This window comes from Ictidomys tridecemlineatus, chromosome 12 (assembly GCF_052094955.1).
Source record: "Ictidomys tridecemlineatus isolate mIctTri1 chromosome 12, mIctTri1.hap1, whole genome shotgun sequence".
NCBI classification, from domain to species: Eukaryota; Metazoa; Chordata; class Mammalia; order Rodentia; family Sciuridae; genus Ictidomys; species Ictidomys tridecemlineatus.
The window spans coordinates 87,013,243-87,034,705 of NC_135488.1; the positions used below are offsets into that span (position 1 = coordinate 87,013,243).

The window sequence follows — 21,463 nt, forward strand, 5'->3', positions numbered from 1 at the left end:
ATTTTATTAGTTCTTTTTAATTATACATAACATTTGGATTCATTTTGACATAATTATAAAAACATGGAATATAATGTAATGTATAAGTAAAAATTCAATTTCTGGTATTTCCATTTTCCCTTCCTGTCTCCCTCACCTTATTCTCTTCCCTCTACTCTACTTGTCTTTCTGCTACTTAGTTACAGTTTTTTGTTTTTTTTAAAATAGTACCTGTGGGTATACATAAAGATGAGTTTCACTGTGGTATATTTATTCATATGTAGACATAGTAAAGCTAGGTCAGATTCTTTCTACTGTTCTTTCCTTATCCTGTCCCTCTTCCCTATCCTCAGTCCCCCTCCTTAACTCCATTGATCCTTCTTCTATTGAGATGGAATTCCCTCCTCCTCTCTTTTTTTGTCCCCCCCCCACCCCCTTATCTTGGACTATTTTCTGACTATCATAGAAAACATTCAGCCTTTGACTTTCTGGATCTGGCATATTTCACTTAGCATGATGGTCTCCAGTTCCATCCATTTACCAGCAAACACCATAATTTCATTCTTCTTAATGGCTGAGTAATATTCCGTTATTTGTATATACTACTTTTTTTAATCCATTCATCTGTTGAAGGACACCTAGGTTGGTTCCATAGCTTGACTATGTGAAGTATGCTGCTATAAACATTGATTGATGTGACTGTGTCACTGTAGCATGCTAATTTTAGATCTTTTGGATATATACTGAGGGATGGGGGATAGTTGGGTCATATGGTAGTTCCATTTTAGAATTGTTTTTGAAAAACTATAACTCACTTCCACTGTGATGACAGCATAATCTATAAGGTAATAATTATTTGGTATTTTATTGTTACTAAGTTTGAAGCCATTTTAAAAAATAAATGTTCCTTGTAAAGAATGTGTTTGTTAGATTCAGGATTCCTCATAGGTTCATTGGATCAAGTTTTTTTTTTTATTACATTGTCCTTACTAATGTCTAAAAATTATTTTTATCAATTATTATTTTATTAAATCTACTGTTTCATTTGCATATTATTACTTTCTTCTTGTAATTTTATATACAGATTTAGAATCACCATAGTTATTTACCCACAGCTAATTTTGAACTTTTTGTCCTAGGTTCATGCTTTGAATATCCTCAGAGCCTTGTTTAGAGATACACGTCTAGGAGAAAATATCATTCCGTATGTTGCTGATGGAGCTAAGGCTGCGATTCTGGGTTTTACCTCACCAGTCTGGGCAGTGAGTGTTTTTGCCATTTACTTTCATTGATTTAATTGTACTTCTGATTAAGTTTTAATAAACCTTTCACTAGATGATAAAAAATATATATATTGCATTTTATCAAGGAATTTCTCTAGGGAATAAATTCTTGGATCAGGCTATATTTTGATTCTTGATGTTTTATGGCTTCATTTTATCTCTTTTGTTGGTTTATTAGACTTAAGTCTTTTATTTTAGTGCAGTAAGGTATAACTTTAACTTATCACAGTCTACCCTTGAGTGATATTTTGCTGTGCCACTTAAAGTATAAGAACTTAATATTTTGCTTTCTTTTTCTTCTTCCTATCTTGATATTATTGTTATTGTTATACATTTTACTTTTTTTGTATGTTGTAAGCCTACCCTAGGTTTTACTTTTTTTTTTTAACTTTTGTCAGTTATCTTTTTAAAAAATTTGCCATTTTAACCATTTAACATGGCATAAGTGTATACAATATTCATCACATTACACATTTTCAGAACCTTTTTGTCATCCCCAACAAAAGATCTATACTCATTAAGTTTTGACTTCCTGTATTTTCTCATCCCCGGTAACCTCTGTAATACCTTTGGATTCTATGAATTTACCTGACCTAATATCTCTTATAAGTGGAATCATAACAAGATTTATTAATTTATGTTTGGCTTATTTCATTTAATATAATGTCTTTAAGGTTCAACCAAGTTGTAACGTGTCAGAATTTTATTCCTTTTTAAGTCTGCATAACATTTCATTGTATGTGTGTACTTTATTTTCTTTATCCACTCATCTGTTGATAGATTGTTTCCACATTTTACTTATTGTGGTAATTCAGCAGTGAGCATTAGCATATTCAGTTAATTTGGGTGTATTATAGGGTAATTCTATGTTTAACTTTTTGAGGAACCATCAAACTCTTCCATAGAGACAGTATCATTTTACACTCATATCAGCAATGCACAAGAGTTCCAATTTGTTTCCGTCTTCACTTAGGATTTTCATTTTTTAAAATGATAGTTCTTCCTGATGGGTGTGAAGTGGTATCCCCTTATGGTTTTGCTTTGCATTTCCCTACTGATTAGTAATATTGATCTAGAAGCAGACCCACTCTTTCTTAGTATCTTAATGTATCTCTTTTTGGATGTTGTAGATTCTGTATATCATATGTTGAGTGAGTGGTACCAATATATTCTATCAAAAGTTGAAAAATCAAGCACAAAGCATTAAATAGAAGTATAAATATTGAGTCACTTTTTTTTTCCAATATAACACTGTCCAGAAACCATTTGACTTAGAACTCTATAAAGACTGTGAGCAGTACCTAATGTACTTCTTAGATTTAAGAAAGGAAACTTTCATGTGTCTTTTTCATGATTCCTTGGAGAAACCCTTATTTTTTTTTCTCCTATGTCATTGTGTCTTCTAGAGTAAAGGACAATAACCTATGATTCATAGGCGCTTGACATGTGGCTTTACAAAAATGCTTGGCAAAGGGGAGGGGAGGAGCAAAGAAGCTAGGTCTTAAACCCACAGAGTGGTGGGGTGTGGTGGTGCATGCCTGTGATCCCAGCAGCTCGCGAGATCTGAGGCAGGAGGATCACGAGTTCAAAGCCAGCCTCAGCAACAGTGAGGCATAAGCATCTCAGTGAGACCCTGTCTCTAAATAAAATGCAAAGTAGGGCTGGAGATGTGGCTCAAGTGGTTAAGTCCCCCTGAGTTCAATCCTTCGTAACTCCCCACCCACAACTCCCACAAACAAAACAAAACCCACAGAGTGGAGTATTTACTAGAAAGGCAGGCTTTCCAATTAGTAGGCTGCACAAACCATTCCGTATCAATATGATAAGCCTCTAATTGAGATTCAGTCTGTTGCAGTGGCTGCCAAAGGCACAGACTCCCAGTGTGAGGAACACTCCTCAAGGTTGCCAACGTTTGCCTAGACAATTAGGCATCTTGTAAGAGATGCAGACTTTTGGAATTCTGTCTAGGAGCATTGCATAACTACCTTTGAAGGCACAGTGTTTACCTTTTACATTTATAGGAAGTAGAACAATACCCATATACCGTCAGTGTAATCAGAGATGTAGGAATGTGGCTTGATCATCAGGAAAATTAGAGATGGTAAAACTGATTGCCAGCAATATTAATATTTTTTTCTTCAAGTCTAATCCAGATAATACAAGAAACATTTTCTGTGAAAGGGCTTTACCAGTGTGAAACGTGGTGATTTTCCCAACTTTTTGCCAAAGCCAAAAGTGTCAGAAACAAATGATTCCTTTTGGAAGTCCATTTGTGAGACCCAAAGCAGTAATGCATGTGCCTGAAAATTTTTTAAAAATAAAGGAAAACATAAGAGAAACCTTAAAAATGAAAGTTACCTGTTAAGCCACCACAGAGATATCATGATTCTGATGCATGTTTTTTTTCTGTGAGTTTTATACATGAATACTATCCATATCCATATATATATCCACAAAAGCTTGCAATAATATAAGTGCTTATGATAATTTTATTAACTGGAATCTTCCTTTTGAACACTGGTTTTATAGGAATATTTTGTTTCTATTTGCTGTTCTTGCTTTGTCAGACAAAGTAACATCATAGCTGTGAAAATCTATACTGTTGCCATAATTTTTTTTAACTTTATAACAACAAAGGTTTATTTAGCTCACAATTTCACAGACTCCAGGCATAACATTGGCTGCGTTCAGTTCTGGTGATGATCTTCTTGCTTGTAGAGTCCTGAGCAAGCATGGGACTTCATGTGGGGTGGGAGGGAGCTCATGTTGCCATATGCTGATTGCTGTATTTCCTTTCTTATGAAAACCTAATGAAATTATAAGTCATCATAATCACTGGCTATGAAGAAACCTTCATTTTACAGTAACAGTTTACTATAGCATTATTTGTTGAAGTCATTTTAAAGGGTGATTTTCCCCTAGTGCTTGTGAAATATGGTTTGATTTACAGAAATTTGATTTGTGTGCATCCTCTCAGGAATATATTGTGCCTAAAGCTGGCTACATCTGTACTTTTGACTTAATTGTTTTTCCTGATAAGTTGGAGAGGCAAAAACCCAGGTAAAGTGAATTGTTTGCAGTAAAGGGGCATTTTTCAGAGAGTATTCATGTATAGATTTAATGTGTTTTTACAGATTACTGGCCATTTGTATTGAGACCTTACAGATCTTTCAATCTTTGCTACTTAGTTGGAATTTTTTTTTAAAGAGAGAGTAAGAGAGGAGAGAGAGAGAGAGAGAGAGAGAGAGAGAGAGAGAGAGAGAGAGAGAGAGAGAGAGAGAATTTTTAATATTTATTTATTTTTTTTAGTTCTCGGCAGACACAACATCTTTGTTGGTATGTGGTGCTGAGGATTGAACCCGGGCCGCACGCATGCCAGGCGAGCGCGCTACCGCTTGAGCCACATCCCCAGCCCGGAATTTTTTAAATACAGAGAAAATGTACTATTGTAAACATTGTAGGCATTAGGCATACCTACAGTGTAGTAGATGACATATTAAGCACTGGAAATACTAATATAAATAATGTACCTGGCATCATTTATATTACATTGATTAATTTCAGAAAGTTTTATTATACTTCATATTTTATATATAAATAAAATAAGGCTAAGAGACATGAAATACCTTTGTCTAAGAATGTGCAACTATTATCTGTCTGACTTCAGAATCTGAAGTGTGGTAAAGCAGTTTTGTGTGTGATAGGATTGCAGAAGAGGTCATTTTAGCTGCTTTGTAGGGCTTGGGCCCTGTGTCCTCAGAAAGCAACTGGAGGTAAGGTTTTATTGAGAGGTACAAACCCAGAGCAACAAGAATGAAAGAAAACAATAAATGAGGCAAGAAAGGAGGAAAGATGCTACCAAGTAGGCCTTAATCTTGCAGGAAAACTGAGCTGGTTGTCTTGTCACATGGTACATCTTCTACTATGTGAAACTACCACCTCTTAGAGGAGTCCCACTGCTTGTTTCTTGTTGGTCAGAGTTTACCCCTTGGGGCATTAACCCAACTTGGGCAGGTGTTGGCATAAACACTTGAAATGCAACTGTGATTCCTTCTGCTATTGAAAAGCCTATTGAAAAATCCTTCACAAGGGGGTTTTATAGTAGGGAATGATGGGTTTTTTATTAATCTAGATAAATGGGGACATGATTCTAAGGTGGCAAGAAGGAAGGAGGAAGACCAATCAGGAAGCTATTATAATAGTTCTGCCAAAAGGTGATGATGGCTTAGAATAGTGAAATGTTAGTAAAGATGGTAAGAAATGATTATATTTGACGTACATTTTGTAGATGAAGTTAGTTTACTCAAAATTTAAGTTACATAAAATGATTTATAGATACATATGCATAGATCCTTAGAGTTTTCTGGGCAGTTGTTCTTTTAAAATAGCATCTGATTCTCTTCATTATGTTTAGTGACTGTTGGACACCTGATTGCCTTTCCCTAGGCAACTCTCAGCCTTTCCAATAGAGCTTGCCAAGCAACCCAACTAGGGTCCTCCTATGACCCACCCTGAGGTTATATTTTTATCTAGTACAATTTTATCTTGCTTCTCTTAAGTCAGTTCTGATTCACAGCATGCAGGGGATTTCAGAGGAACATACAAAAAAGACCCTTTCAGATCTTCCTGGCAGCACTGCCATGGTTACTTTGTGTCTTGTTGGCACCAATGACTGCCCTCTGGCAGTTGTGAAGTTGCTATGAAGGTTCCAGGCTTAGGGCTGTGTAGTCTTTAAATCCAGCTGTGCTCCACTCATCATGCCATATGCCTTGGAATGGAGCTTCATTTACTCAGAGGAAGAGGTACTTTTTTTCTAATTCACTTATAGATGCTGTATGGATTAGTGGAAACCCTTTCTTTACTTTTGACCTCTCATGGGAGAAGTATCTTATAGCTTTGGAAGACAGTTACCAAGAACTCAAGTATTGCTGGTCTTCTCCTTAGAAGCCCAGAAAATCCGGCATGGTTTTTCTGGATTATAGGTGTAGGATTTCTTCAAAGTCATATGGCTTAGAACTCAAATCTCATTTAATTTTTTTTCAAAAAATGTCTCTTTTTGCTATAAACCTGTATCACATACCCTCGACAGAATATTAAAATGTTGTATCTTGATCCTATCCTTGACTGCCTACTAGGGGTGTATGGTGTCAGTGATCATGCTACATAGCAATTGCACAGGTGCGCTCCCCTTTCATATTTTTTGAATATTTATTAAGGGAGTTTATATGTTATGTAATAAAAAAAATGAGTGTACATATATGCTTGTACACACACATACAACCTAGTATAACCTAATTTTCTAATAAATTAGAGCTAATAAATTCTTCTATCTCTTATATAAGTCTATATATAGAAGCTTTCTTATGCCAAGAAAGAAAGAAAAAAATTATCTATTCAATGAATAGAGGAGAAATACTTTGGTAACAGTTGTCACTTTGCAGCTGACTACCAAGTCCCTACCAACCATATGTTGGAGACTCTGTGGAGAAGGAGGTAGAGAGTAGGAAGTATTCTGGTTTTCCCTGATAAAAAGGATTGTTTATAGGTAGAATTACTTGACAGTTGTTCTAATTTCTGCATGTTCAACTTTACCACTAATTCTGTCTTTAATCTTTTTTTAACTTGCATACTCCTTCATTCATTTTTCCCAAAAGGAATTTGCTTTTATTGTATTACTGTTGCTATAGTTTGGATCTAAGATTTTCCCCAGAGGCCCATGTGTGAAAGGCTTGATCACCATCCTGTGGTACTATTGGGAAGTAGTAGAACCTTTGGTAGGTGGGGCCTAGTGGGAGGAAGTTAGGTCATGGAGGCGTGCTCTTGAAAATCCTGTTGGGACCTACACCCCTCCTCTCTTTTCTTTTGCTTTCTGACTCCCATAAAGTAAACAGCTGTGCTCTACTACATGCTCCCTGCCATGATATTTTGCCTTGCCACAGTCTCAAAAACAATGGGACCAACTGACCCTTTATAATAACTATTTAGTGGTCTGTTTTTTAACTTCTACAGTTTTAAAACAGTATACACCTCAGCATAGGAAATCAGCTAATGTAACATGTAATGAATAAAGGGCAAAAATTAAATGATGTTTAAGCAGATGTAGAAAAAGCATTTGACAATAATCTAATTCCATTTCATGATTAAAAACACTCAATGAATTAGGAATGGAATTTTCTCAACCTGATCAAGAACAGCAGTGGAAAACATAGCATATACTTACTGGTAAAAAACTGAAAGTTCTCCCTTAAGATCCGTAAAAGGTCAAGGGTATACACTCTTGCCACTTATGTTCAGCATTACATTGGAACTCCTAACTAGGGCAATCAGGCAAAAATAAGATGTAATAAAGGAAGGTGTAACTGTTTTTATTTTCTGATGCCATGATCTTTTATGTAGAAAATCCTAAGGAACACACTCACATAAATTAGAGCTAATAAACAAGTTCAGTGAGAAGATATACAGATGGTCAATAAGTACATAAAAAGATGTTTAGCGTTATACAGGATAAAAGTTCAAAAATCATTTTTACTTGAGCAATGAATAGTTCAAACATGAATTTAAAAAAAATTTAAAAAAAGAATAAATGAAGAGAAGAAAATGTATGGCATATGTACACAATGGAGTTCTACTCAGCCATCAAGAAGAATGAAATTATATCATTTGCTGATAAATGGACAGAACTAGAGAACAACATGCTAAGTGAATAAGCCAGACTCAGGGAGACGAGGGTCAAATCTTTTCTCTCCTGTGTGGAAGTGAAGAGAAATAGGGAATAATAAAAGGGAATCTCATGAAAACAGAAAGGAGAGTAGTATAATAGAGGAAGGTCATTGAAGGGCAGGGTGGAGTGGAGGAAGAGGAAGGTATTGGGAGATGAAATGGACTAAATTATGCCATGTGCTGTATGCATATATCACAAAGAACTATAGTTTTATGTATAATTATAACGTACTTATTAAAAATTAAATAAATAAAGGTAATAAAATAAATAGAAGAAAGATCAGTAGAGAAAGAAGATTCAGGAAAGGAGGAAGGGAGGGAAAGGGGAAGTCTAGAGAATGAAATGGAGTAAATTACAATATATGCATGTATGTACATGTCACAAAGAATACCACTATTATGTATAACTATAATGCACTAATAAAAATATAAAGAAGAATAAAATACTTTAGAAATAAATTTAACAGAAGATGAGGCTGGGGTTGTGGCTCAGTGTTAGAGTGCTTGCCCAGCATGTGTGAGAAGCTGGTTCTATTCTCAGCACCACATACATATAAACAAATAAATAAAGGCCCATTGATAACTAATAAAATATTTTTAAAAGGAAATTAATTTAACAGAAAAAGTGCAACCTTTCACACTGAAAATTTGAAAACATTATTCAGAGAAATGCAAGAGGACCAGATATTCCATGTTCATTATTGGAAAACGTTCTATCACTAAGATGGTAATGCTCCCCAAATTGATCTACAGATTTAACATAATTTCTGTTAAAATTCTATCTGAATATTTTTTTTGGCATGAATTAATATGTTGATCCTAAAATATGTTTAAAAAAATGCAAGGGTCCCATACTAGACAAAACAATCTTGAAAAAACAAAGTCAAAAGGCTTATAGTCCCCAATTTCAAAAATTACTACTAAGCAGTAGTAAATTTGATTATGGATTTGACATAAGGATAGACATATAAATCATGGAATAGGATTGATTTTTCAGAAATAAATCTTCACACAAAATTTAAAAAATAGTGCTCAAAGATCAATGGAAAAAGAATAGTTCTTTCAACCAATAGTACTAGTACCACTAGATAGCTATAATGCAAGAGAATGAATTTCATGTTTGAGGAACTAAAAATGGATCAAAAATCTAAATATAAGAGCTATAAATATTTTAGAAGAAAACTCATGTAAGTTTTTGTACCTTGGAGTGGGTTAACAGTGTCTTAGATACAACACCTAAAGTACAAGCAACAGAAGAAATAGGTAAATTAGACTTGATCAAAATTAAGAATATATAGAAAACTCTTAGAACTCAATAATAATAAAAAGACAACCCATTTAAAAAATGGACAATTCATTTGAATATATTTCCCCAAAGAAGATATACAGATGGTCAATAAGTACATAAAAAGATGTTTCCATTAGGGAAATGGAAATCATAGCCACAATGAGACACCATTTTGTACTCACTAAGATTAAAAAGATGGACAACAAAAGTATTGAGGAGGATGTGCAGAATCACAGAATTGGTGAAACTGAAGCCCTAATATATTGCTAATGAGAATATAAAATGATACCACCATTTTGGCAGTTCCTACAAGCAGAGTTACTGTAATAATTTACCATACTACTTCTGGATGTATACCTAAGAGAAATGAAAACATGTTGATATAAAAACTTGTGCACAAATGTTTTCAGTAGCATTATCCATAATAGCCAAAAAATGGGAAACAAGCCAAATGTCCATCAAATGCTGAACAGATTTAAAAAATGTGATATATCTCTATTATGGGATATTATTTACCATAAAAAGGAAAAACGTACCAAAAAATGCTAGAATATGGGTGAATCTTGAGGATATTGTGCTGAGTGAAAGAAGGCTTACATAAAAGGCCACCTGTTTCATGATCCTATGTATATGAAATGTCTGGAATAGGTAAAATTTTTAGAGACAGAAATAGATCAGTGCTTTCCTACTATGGGTGGAGGGAAAATGATGACTAATGTGTGCAGGGTTTCATTTTGGGGCTATGAAAATATTTTTGATTTAGTGGTGATAGTCTCCCACTTTAGAAATATAGTAAAAACCACTGACTTGTATACTTCAAAATGGTGAATTTTACAGTATGTGTATTGTATCTCAAAGAAGGGAAAGTCATTTTTAAAATATTAAAACCAAGTATCATCAATTGATTGCTTTCGGAGGTTTGCTCTGCCCTGAATGGAAAATTGGTTAATACATGCAAATAATTCTGTATTGAGTGAACAGGATAACCAAATAGATGATTAGGGAAAAATTTTTAAAAGTTTTTCTGGGAATGTTAAGTAATTAATGCAGAAGTCCTGATAGAGTATCATCATTTTGCTACATGTATCAGAATAGGTGTTGATCATCATTGGCTACTAAATGGGGGAATTTTATAATGGATTTCTTGGTCTGTTTGAGCTGCTATAACAAAATGCCACAGAACGGGTGACTTATAAGCAGCAAAAATTTATTTCTCATAGTTCTGGAGGCTGGGAAATCCAAGATCAATGTGCCAGCAGATTCAGTGTCTGATGAGGGCCTGCTTTTTGGTTCATAGAGGTGCCTTAACTTGTGAAAGGTTAAAAGGGGCAATGGGTCTCTCTCTCTCTCTCTTTCTCTCTCTCTTTCTCTCTCTCTCTCTCTCTCTTTGGTCTCTTTAATATGAGCATTTAATATCCCATTTATAAGGGTAAAGATTTCATAACCTAATCATATCCTAAGTACCCCACCTCCCAATGCCATCACTTTGAAGGTTAGGATTTCTACATATGTATTTGGGGAAGGAGGCACAAACATTCAGCCCATGCAGGATGGATCAAGCTGATAGTATTGGTACCCATTGGTTCAACTTTTTTTTTTTTTTTTTTTAATTTAGAGACAGGGTCTTACTAAGCTGCTCAGGCCTCAGTAAGTTGCTGAGGCTGGCTTTGAACTTGTGGTTCCCCTGCCTCAGCCTCCTGAGTTCCTGGGATTACAGGCGTGTGTCACTGCCTCCATTTATCCATATTAATATTACTAAAATGCATTATCTGTCTCCTGCCTTCAGTCTATTGATTAAAAAAAATAATTTTATTTCTGCGTTGTGCCTGTTCACTTTATGAAACAGGCCCCTATGGTTTTGTTTAAAGTGTGTATTCTCAACATCTCCAGATGTTTAACTTTAGTGCATCTGGCAGCCTTTGTCAGAGAGTTTGGTTTAGGGCAAAATGGAATTTGTGTTTCTGTTGTGTTTTGTTTATTTTTTTGTTATTACTTGTTATCACTGAGCCCTACTTTTAACCTTTCTTTTTGTGTTTTATCATTGTTATGATTTGAGGGAGGTAATGGTGTCCTAAATGTCCTTACCAAGCCTTCTGAGACTGGGTAAGATAATCAGACCTGAGCTAGGCAGAGGTGATACTGAGAGTGACAGGATGGATCTTTTGTTACAGTTTGGGCATATTAGGCAGGGCAGTAGTAGGGACTCCATTAATGTTTGCTGACTATTGAATGGACCTAAGTAGATCTGTCCAAGATTAGGGTTTCATTGCAATTTTGTTATGAATTTTATTTGGACTCTATGGTCATTTTTCCACCACCCCTTTTCTTTAATTTGTTGCCAACATTTCAGAATAGTGAGACTTCACATAAAAATCAGGTTTCTGGCTTCTGTTAAAAAAGCAGAAGATCTGGCAACATTAGGCTTGCATTCCTTCATGGCAGCTAGTCAGCTGAAGCTGAGCAGGGACTACATTAGACACAGTCCACTGCTGCCTCTGTTGCTCCCCGCTTCTTCTGGGCGTTTGAGTTTGTGATCCTTATGCAATGGTTTCAGGAAGTGGTTTTCTAAATCTCGAGTTATTACTTTTTTAAAAAAAATCTTTGTTTATTAATTTATTTTTGTGTGGTGCTGAGGATCAAACCCAGTGCCTCACATGTGCGAGGCAAGGGCTCTACCACTGAGCTATGGTTCCAGCCTGCATTATTACTTTTAATGACTTTTCTTCTTATATTGCTACTTAACATACCATATGATCACTTACCTAATTAAAAAATAAGCTCTATGATGGCAGCAATTGTGTGTCTTCTATTTCTAGATATTCTCTGTGGTGCTGGTATATTGCCTTGCACACCATAAGGAAGGCAGTACATACTTAAACCTCTCTACTCTGATTTGGCAAGGTGATTGAGGAAGACCAATAATGCTAGAATATTCAAGACATTGTCGTGAAATTCCAAAGTATCTTGATGCATTGGCTTGGAAAAATATACTCTGTAGTGTCTTGGAGAAATGATCCAAGTTTATTAACATTAATTCTTGCCTCTTGTTTTTATTAGTCAGTTCTATCATATAATTTTAGGGTTAATATCCCTTGGTTATATTATTGGCATTGTGAAGTTAATGGCATTTGGAATATTAAGTATTTTCTTGACTATTTATTACATGGATTCTTTGAAATTAAGTCTTACAAGTATTTTCTCACAGGTAGGTAAGTACAGAAAAATAAGTGAAAAGAGTTGAGGTCTAGAATAATCATTGTCAGGAAGGATATGAAAAAATAGTTTTTTTTTTCTTAAAGTACTGTTTGATGATTCAATTCAAGGACATAATGAAATCAATTGATAATATTAGAATAGGAAAAAACTATATTGTGTGGTTGGAGTTAGGGCTTAATTTAAGAGGTCATTGAGTCAATTATTATTAAGTTTTTTTTTTAAAGTTGTCTCATTTTGTGAAAACAAACCATGTTTTCTTTAGTCCTATACTAGCCAATGGAATACCTAGTTGACCATTATACATGTTGATTTGATGCTATAAATATTCCTTGACCTATATTGTGTGTTTATTTTTATAATAGGTGAGAAATTCATCCACTCTTCTCTTTAGTTCCTTGATCACAAGAATTTTTGGAGTTAAAAGGGGAAAGGATGAACTTTCCAAAACAAATAGGTAAGTAAGCTTCATCTAATGCTAACTTTTCTTTTTACACAAAATTGTCCTGGCCAAAAATAATTGGTGAAATTTTGCTTACTTTTACAGATTCATCTGTAGCATAAAACTATAAAAATGGTATAATGAATTAACCAGTGCTGCCAAATTCTAAATCCTTGGGCAAAAATATCAACTGATTACAAAGTTGACCTTTCAAAGCAACAAATGTAAAGCAAGGAAGCCAGGGCTGAAATATAGACTTGTTTCTCACTGCAGTAACTATTCTTTTTTCTTTGTGTCTTCTTCAAGTATTCCTGAAATGTCCTACATTCTTTTTTCCTGATGTGTTATCGAGTATTTACTATCTGTGCAGTATCTTTAATCATATAGGCGAAAGTTTAAAAGATTGTGAAACTCTTATCAGAACACCTTCCAGACTACCTGTGCATTCATTACTCTCCTAAACGAAAGGAGAAAGTTGGAGATGTTGACTGTGTGATATAAATAATGCATTTACTTTTTGGACTTTAATTTACTCTATTTTTTTCAGTAAGGCTTTTTAATGTCTGGAAGGAAATCTATGGAACCATTTTGGTTATTATTATTATTATTTTTTAATATAATGCACAAGTTCTGTTTGTTCTTAAAGAGAAGCTTTGGTTAGTTCTTCAGCATTTGAGGATTTAATAGTAGTGTAGTTGGCTTGCAGCTGTTAACACTAGATGTCACTATCGCTGCATGTTTAATTACTCCTTTAAACTTTTAGAATCCAATTTGACATACAAGTCATTGTCTTAAGGACCTAAACATGAATTCAAGCCCAGCTTCTCTCTTCCCTAAACAAGTTACTATGCTTTTGCCTCAAATTTAGATTTTAAAATGGTATTTATTAAAATATGTCTTCTTGTGATGAAATTAAGTTTTAAGAACTAAAAGATATGATGAAATAATTTTTTGATATGCTTGTGGTAATTCTCGTGAAACCTGCTGTGGTGGTTCTGAAAATTGCTACTTATCAGCCTGTGAAATTGACCAAATATTTCAAAGAAAGGTAACTGGCTCTAAGTTTGAATCCCCTGAGTAAATGCAGGAATACTAAGAGATTTTTTTTTCTCCCAGAGTTGTATTTTTAAAATAAATATTACTATTTTGGTAGCATGATTATAATTTTTACTTTTTAGCCTGTTCTTTTTTTTTTAAAAAAAATATTTTTAGTTGTAGATGGACACAATACCTTTGTTTATTTATTTTTAGGTGGTGCTGAGGATTGAACTCAGTGTCTCACGCATGGTAGGCAAGTGCTCTACCACCAAGCCATGACACCAGCCCCTTTAGCTCGTTCTTAAAGTAATTTTTCCTGTCATTAACTGAAAATTACTAGTATTTGTTTCTCTTTAACTTTGTCTAATTTGTTAATAATTCTACAATGTGCTTAAGTTTAAAATAGTTGTATCTTTTTATGAGATCATGATGATGTTTAGTAGTATGAATAAAATATGATATTAAGTAACAATTAAAGTTAATGTTCAAATTGCTCTTCTTGAATGTGTATATAAATTTTACTGTGCACCAGAGAAAAATGATCATTAATTTCATTTAGGTTGCAACTGAAAGAGGATAGAAGAATAAAAGGGCGATGAGATCACACAGTTTTACTCTTTTAGCTAAAGTCACACTGATGGAAATTCATTTCTTTTGAATAGAGAAGATTACAAAATTAATAACTTTCCTAGAAGAAAGGAAATGGAATATTTGTATAATTATTTTGACTAATGGTGGAAAGTGAAATGAAGGAATTAGGAAGTTGATATTTTACTTAAGTGTGGTGAACATTTTTTAGTTAGAGCCTGTATTTCAATAATCTGAAGACTGGCATGTGTCATCTCCTATACAGGCTTCTCTTTTCTGTTTAACTCTTGAATTATCAGTTTCTTGGCAGGTCTTTTTAGAAGTTCTGCAAAACATTTAGTTTGTTAAATTTGCAATTGTTTGTGATTATTCTACTTTTGTAGTTTATTTAATTTTGTCACTTTTTGTTGAAATATTTATATGCCCATTCTCTACATATTAATTCCCCAAAGGATAGGACCAAAACGTTTCCATCTATTCTTTGTATATATAAAGGGCACTTTAAGAATGCTACTTACAATGTCTTGTTGGATGATTACTCAGTCATCAAATAACTAACCTCAGCTGATGACACCTCACAGGCCAGTTAAATTTGCTTTCACAACCACAGATTGTTCTGCATGCAGTCTTGCAAACGTGTGCTCTTGGTCAGAAAGGAACTGAACATAAAAAGAACATCTGCTTTTTTTCCATCTAGTGTGAAAAGAATGTCTATCTTGGAGTAAATAAACTTGGTTTCTAGGTATTTTGCTGCCACTGGAGATGACCTTAGTAGAGTCCCTTATTCACTCCATCCTTCAGTTTCTCAATCTATATGACAGGAGTAGTAAGATCTAGATTTTATCTTCATGGGGTTATTAAGAGTCTACAACAAACTATTACAACTTTATTATTAATTTTTTAAAATTGAAGTCCTAAACAACTAGAGATATGGTTTGCTGTTTCTGTCTGTTGCCTTGCTGTTAGACTGTGCCTTTTGAGGACAGCACCAGGGTCAGAATCCTGTGTATCTGGTACCTTGTATACTGTCTGGTGTGTAGGAAGCATATAGAAATACTTACTTAGTAGAAAAAGTAAATTTTATTACTGGGGAGGGGGGGATAAAAAGTTTGTTTTCTACTCCTGCCTTTGTTCTCATAAAGCCACAATAACCAACGAGGTTATCCTCTCTGTGCCTTGAGTTTCTTCTTGGTCAAATAAGAGGTTGGGCCAGGCCTGAGGTCTCTTCCCTCTAAAATATATAATGTTACTAGAATTGCATGTTTGATAAAATGCCAATGCCTTAGACAGTACCTGACACATAGTAGGGACAAGAAGTTTTCATATAATATGTGGAGAAAGGAGCAGGGGTCTGCCTCTCTGTATGAGTGTGTGGAATGCACTTAAGATTGAGCTTTTGAGCCCATTGGTCTGATCTAGATGTGTTCTTTGGATTATGAACAGTGAGAAAATACAAGTTTTACAGTCATGTTATTACACTGTAATTTCCTTTCTGTTTGCCATTTAACTGACTTGGTCTGACAGAATGAATAATGGATTCCATGTAAAATCAGAACATGCACAGTCCTGTTTTCTGGGGAAAGTGTTGTGCTTTCTGCTTTTCTATAGTAGCTGCCATCTGTATGTGAATGGACCATCCTTGATAGCTGCTCATTCTTTATAGGGTAGCAGCTAAACCAATTGCATCTTTAACTCTGGGTCCCATGTGTGTCTTAACCTTCAACTATGTTAGTTGCAGCTAAGTGGCAAGTGCCAATATATAGTAGTCTGAGAAGCTTTATTTTTGACTTTGTGGAGTGTCTGCTTTGCCAAAACTTCATACAGGTGCTCAGTGTGCAGAGTTAAATAGTATAGCTTTTGCATTTTCCTTTTGCTTAAACTCAACCTGTGAGCCAATAAGAACTTAATGATGAATAAGTACTTACCTTGAATTCAGTTTTAACATGAGGGCTCCAAAACTTGGGCTTTTGAGCTTACAGTTCAGCTGGGGAGAAATAAATTGTTACTTGTGAATCAGATTGAAAATAGAAGATATCATTTACTAATCACCTGCGCAATATGATATGGGTAATGAATGCCTTGGACATCTGTAAATGGAAAAAAAGAGTGATGTATTTGGGGGGAAATAGTATTTTTTATAAGGCTTTGGGGATGAGTAGATTTAAGGTCATGAAATAGACTGAAAAAGAGAAATGAATAAATAATTTTGTTTACTGTGTTAAGTGCAATCCCTATTCTGTATTATTAAGGAGAGCTCATATTCAAATTAAGAGCTTAGTACAGTTTACCATAATTTAAGAAGAAAATGGGTTTGTAAAAGCATCACTAGATCCAAATAAAATAATTTTCAATGACTGTATTGGGAGATGTTAGATTTATTTTATTTTCTTGGACATAAATGACAGAATTATTAGAATTATTTTTCTTAGTGGCATAGGTCTGGAGGAACCTTTCAAGGGGCATCTAACTCAGCCCAACTTCTTGCTTATCAGCAGATTTTGAAGCCATTTTCAGACTGACTGGCTTCTTTCCTGTTCTTCGTGTTTTCTAGGAAAAGAGATTCCACAAGTTTCTGTGGTTACCCACTCCATTGTTTAGGAAAGAATTAGTTTTTCAAAACTAAAATTGAGAGCTTTAGGGCAATTGAATTTTTTATATTTTAGAGAATGTAATTATTAGAATTCAGAATAGCTTATTTGCTTTGAACTACATAGAAGCTTGCGGTAAACACCTATTTGGCCAAACTGAAAATTGGAATTTTCTTTCACTGGGTCTGGGATAATATTAACATCCTCAGACCCAAAGAATTCTCATTTTCTCCATTGAATAAACGTTCATAATGTTTTCACTCTGGGCCAGGCCCTCTGCTAGGTACTAGCATACAGATATGAATCAGAAATATTCTGTGCCTAAGGGGAACTGACAGCCCAGTGAAAAATATGGCAGCTATCTGTTGCATTGGATTCTGTTAAACTTACGTTGAGAGAAGGGAGAAGTTTTGTAAGGCAGGTGGCATGTCTTTTAGTGTCTTTTGCCTGTTCCATGGTTGGCGTGTGCCAGGCCATTTTTATGTGTCTAATTTAACCTTCACGAGATCCCTGCAAGGTGAATAATATCATCATCACCTTACAGTGGAGTAAAACCACAGGGAATGAATTTTAGTTATTTGCCTGCTCTCGTATAGCCAGAAAGTGGCAGGACTGGAACACAAATTATTTTCATGTACAGGGCACTTATTTATCAGTACACAGAGCCTGTCATGAGTGGTATATTACTTTTTTGGTGTATGTCTTTAGATTTTACATTGTCCTAACTGTGGGAGATAAGCCACTTCATTCATTCATTCAAAGTCTGAATGTGGACCAATAATCACACATTTTTAATATGGTATGTTGATTTTAGTGGGGGCGGGGCGCAGGGGAGAAGTTTGCTTGAGTTGACTCTAAGATCCTTTCTGTGGGTGTTGGAGTCAGTATGAATTATGTAGTTTTTTTCGTTTGTGGATTTTATGTTTTTGGTGGGGAGGTTATTAGAGCAGTTTATTGCAAGTAAGACAAAGGCAAGAGAAAATACAATATACCCGATAGAGGGGCAGGCAGGTAGGCTATGGATGAGAATGCCCATAAGTATTCTTTTTTTGAGTGAGCCCCACTGTTTTCATGTATATAAGAGATGAGGCAAGAGTAGGCCTTAAAGTTTCTAACATTATGCTGTTAAACCAGAAAGGTAAAAATCATACTTTTTTGGTTGGCAAGTAGGGAATGAATTAAATTAGCCCAGGAGGTTATCAGTTTTACTAATGAGAAATTTAACTTTTTCATAGTTAACTCTGTAAAACTCAATTGTTTGGTGCTTTGAGAGAGGATTTGGGGTTTACAAAAATTCTTGGCTGTGGTTCAATTTCTTTTAGACTTAATGTTTTACAGAATCTTTGGTTACATTTTTCAGATCTTTAATTAAAATGACATAAATGATAGCAATTATTATTTGTTTTTATTTTCTAAAGGACCTAAAAAGTCACCCAATCCCATTTTCATTTAACAGATAAGAAAACTAAGGTGCAGAAAATTAAGTGATTTGCTCAAGATCACAAAGCTAGCATTAATATAATTTAATGGTTATTTTTAGCTTATAGCATGACTAGAACATTTGAAAAAATATTTAGAAATGAAATTTCTATTAGCAACAATAATATTCATTTGAATTTAAATGATTCTAATGTGGAATATGAAGTTCGTTCTCCCAAAGAGGCACTTTACTTGTCAGAGGATTTTAAATAATAATGATTTAAAGTTAAGAGCCCCATGATTTGATGTAGTCTGGAGGTGTCATTCATGCATTTACCACAGATCTTTGTAGAACATTCGATCTGTTGCTTTAGCCAGGGTAGATAAATGAGTATTTTTGGAGACTGAGAAGTAAAGTACAAGTCTTGTGTAACCTTGTTGAGATGGTCTAGTCAGAATTAAGTCTGTACTGACATTTTTGTTTACTGGAGAGTTTCGTGTTTCAACGTTTTGTTCATTCATAGGTTCATGGATTATAGGTAGGAAAACCACAAATGAAATTTGTAACCAAAAAGAAGTTCTTGAAAAGAAATATGTTCATGAACTTGAAGTGGGAATTACTCATTGTATGCTTAAATATTGACGCTTGCATGGACCAAGTAATCTTTGTTCCTAAGGACTGCTTCAGGCCATTGCCCTCTCTAATAACTGAGGCATTGTTGCTCTCGTTTGAGCTTGTTCTATGGAATCTTGGCAATGCATGCATCCTCTTTCTGCATCTTAGTAAAAGCATGAGTAAATATTTTTTCTTAGCTTTGGTATTTTTGTAGCTTACATTTTATATGAGCCAGACTAATATAATGTAATACCAGGATTACATAATTTAAGACGTCAGGATTGCTTCCAGGGCTATGAGATAAAGTATTCATTTATCAGGAAGTTTACAAGCTGTATTTGTTGCCCATTCACTACCTGTAGAGAAACACCACAGAACTGTTTTCCAAATGAGAAAATGGAGTCAAAGAACTTAAGGCCAGAGGGAATGGTTTCCTTAGAACTTAAGATGACATTTATAATTTGTTCAGAATTCAGTCCTAGTAACTATTGATGTTAGTAACGTATAGTTTTGAAATTCCAGAAATTTCCAACTATTGTTGTTACACACAAAACTATTTTTGATAAAAATATGATCAATAAAATTTTTTATGTGTGTCTAATTTAACCTTCATGAGATCCTTGCAAGGTGAGTAATATCATCATCTCCTCACAATGGAGTAAAACGACAGGGAGTGAATTTTAGTTATTTGCCTGCTGTCATATAGCTGGAAAGTGGCAGGACTGGAACACAAATTATTTTCATGTACAGAGCATTTATTCACCAGTACACAGATCCTGTCATGAGCAGTATATTACTTTTTTGGTGTTTGTCTTTACCATTATTAGAAGAAGATACTTTCCATTTTCCTAAAGTCATGACATGGGGAAAGTAGTACCGCCAGTCTGGATGATGAACTGGTCAGCAGGCTGAGGACCTAATCTGTCAGACTGTGGTATGTGTACTTATGTGTTTGCTTGTAAGTGGGGAAGGAGGGGAGGCAAATAGTGAGGGGGGAATAGAGTAGTAAACACCTTTGAAATATAATAGGCTTTAGGATTCACTAGGAGTACTGAGTTCTGTACCTTGGGCTAGATGTCCTAGTAAAAAATTAAGTAGCTATAGGTGGACACAATATCTTTATTTTATATTTGTGTGGTTAAAAAAAATTAAGTAGCATAGTTTTGTCATTGTCATTTTTCATCCCTCAAATAATAGCTCCATTTTTAAATATTTAAATGTAAGTTTGAAATAGTTCAGACTTAATAGTAGTTAGAATGCTTTTGGATGCAACTAATAAAAAACCCAAATCAGAATTTAAACAGGGGAAAGTTATTACATATGTAACCAGGATGTTTTAAGGGGGATTTATTTCTTTCAGGTTGAAGCATGTGTTTTCTCTGTGTTTCTACTGTGCCATCCTAGACGTGAAGGCATGGACCCAGGGGGCTTTTGGATGGTTACAAGATGGCTGCCATTATATAGATGTTGGAGCCATCCTCCAGATGTTAGAGTTGAAACACAATATTTAGAAGCCTTGTGTCTCTTATTTCTTTTTGAAAACAATGACACCTCCTCCTATGTGTGTTTCTATGTCCCCACCTCCACATCCTACAGGTTTTTATTCACATATTATTGACCAAAGTTAATTTTTAACATGTCCAGCTTAACCCGGGTGGGGGAAATAGATCTGCCATAATTAGCTTAGACAAATCAGGGTTCTTCAGTTGGGCCTAGAATATATGTTAGCTCTTCCTGAAGCACATGACTAGCCTGAGAATGGTAAATTCGCAAAGTCAAGTTCCATTAAAAGGAAGGACAGGATGGGGGAAAGAGTGTTAATTAAGCAATATGTGTTACTACATTGATGTCTGCTACTACATTGTTCAAGGTCATCTCAAAAGCATTGAAAATGTTTTCATTAGGAACAGTGATTTAAATATAGGAAGATAATAAATATATTTTAGCCTAATATGAAAATTTATTTCCTTTACATATTTCCTACATGTAGTTGTAAAGAAATATGAAATAGTACAAGGGTCTAGATATACTGTTCTGTATAATTCATTCTTTTTAAATTTTTTTATTTGTTCTTTTTATATGACAGTAAAGTATATTTTAACACTATACATACATGGAGTATAGCTTATTCTAATTAGGATCCCATTCTTGTGGTTGTACATGATGTGGAATTATACTGGTCATGTATTCACATATGAACATAGGAAAGTTATGTTCAATTCATTCTACTGTCTTTCTTATTCTCCTCCCCACTCCCTTCTCTTCATTCTCCTTTATCTAATCCAATTG

General features: G+C 34.6%; 1 protein-coding gene across 3 annotated transcripts in view; it reads left to right on the forward strand.

The window, feature by feature from the left end:
* The window catches only part of Thada (THADA armadillo repeat containing), a 314,607-nt gene that overhangs the window by 81,491 nt on the left and 211,653 nt on the right, over positions 1–21,463 (forward strand). For all 3 annotated transcript variants that reach the window (XR_013429010.1, XR_013429011.1, XM_013358268.4), the window contains exons 25-26: positions 1,119–1,241; positions 12,849–12,940. Coding sequence is in view for 1 of the 3 variants with exons in the window: in XM_013358268.4 (XP_013213722.3) it covers positions 1,119–1,241; positions 12,849–12,940 (215 nt within the window). In the remaining 2 variants the exon portion in view is untranslated. The remainder of the gene's footprint in view (positions 1–1,118; positions 1,242–12,848; positions 12,941–21,463) is intronic.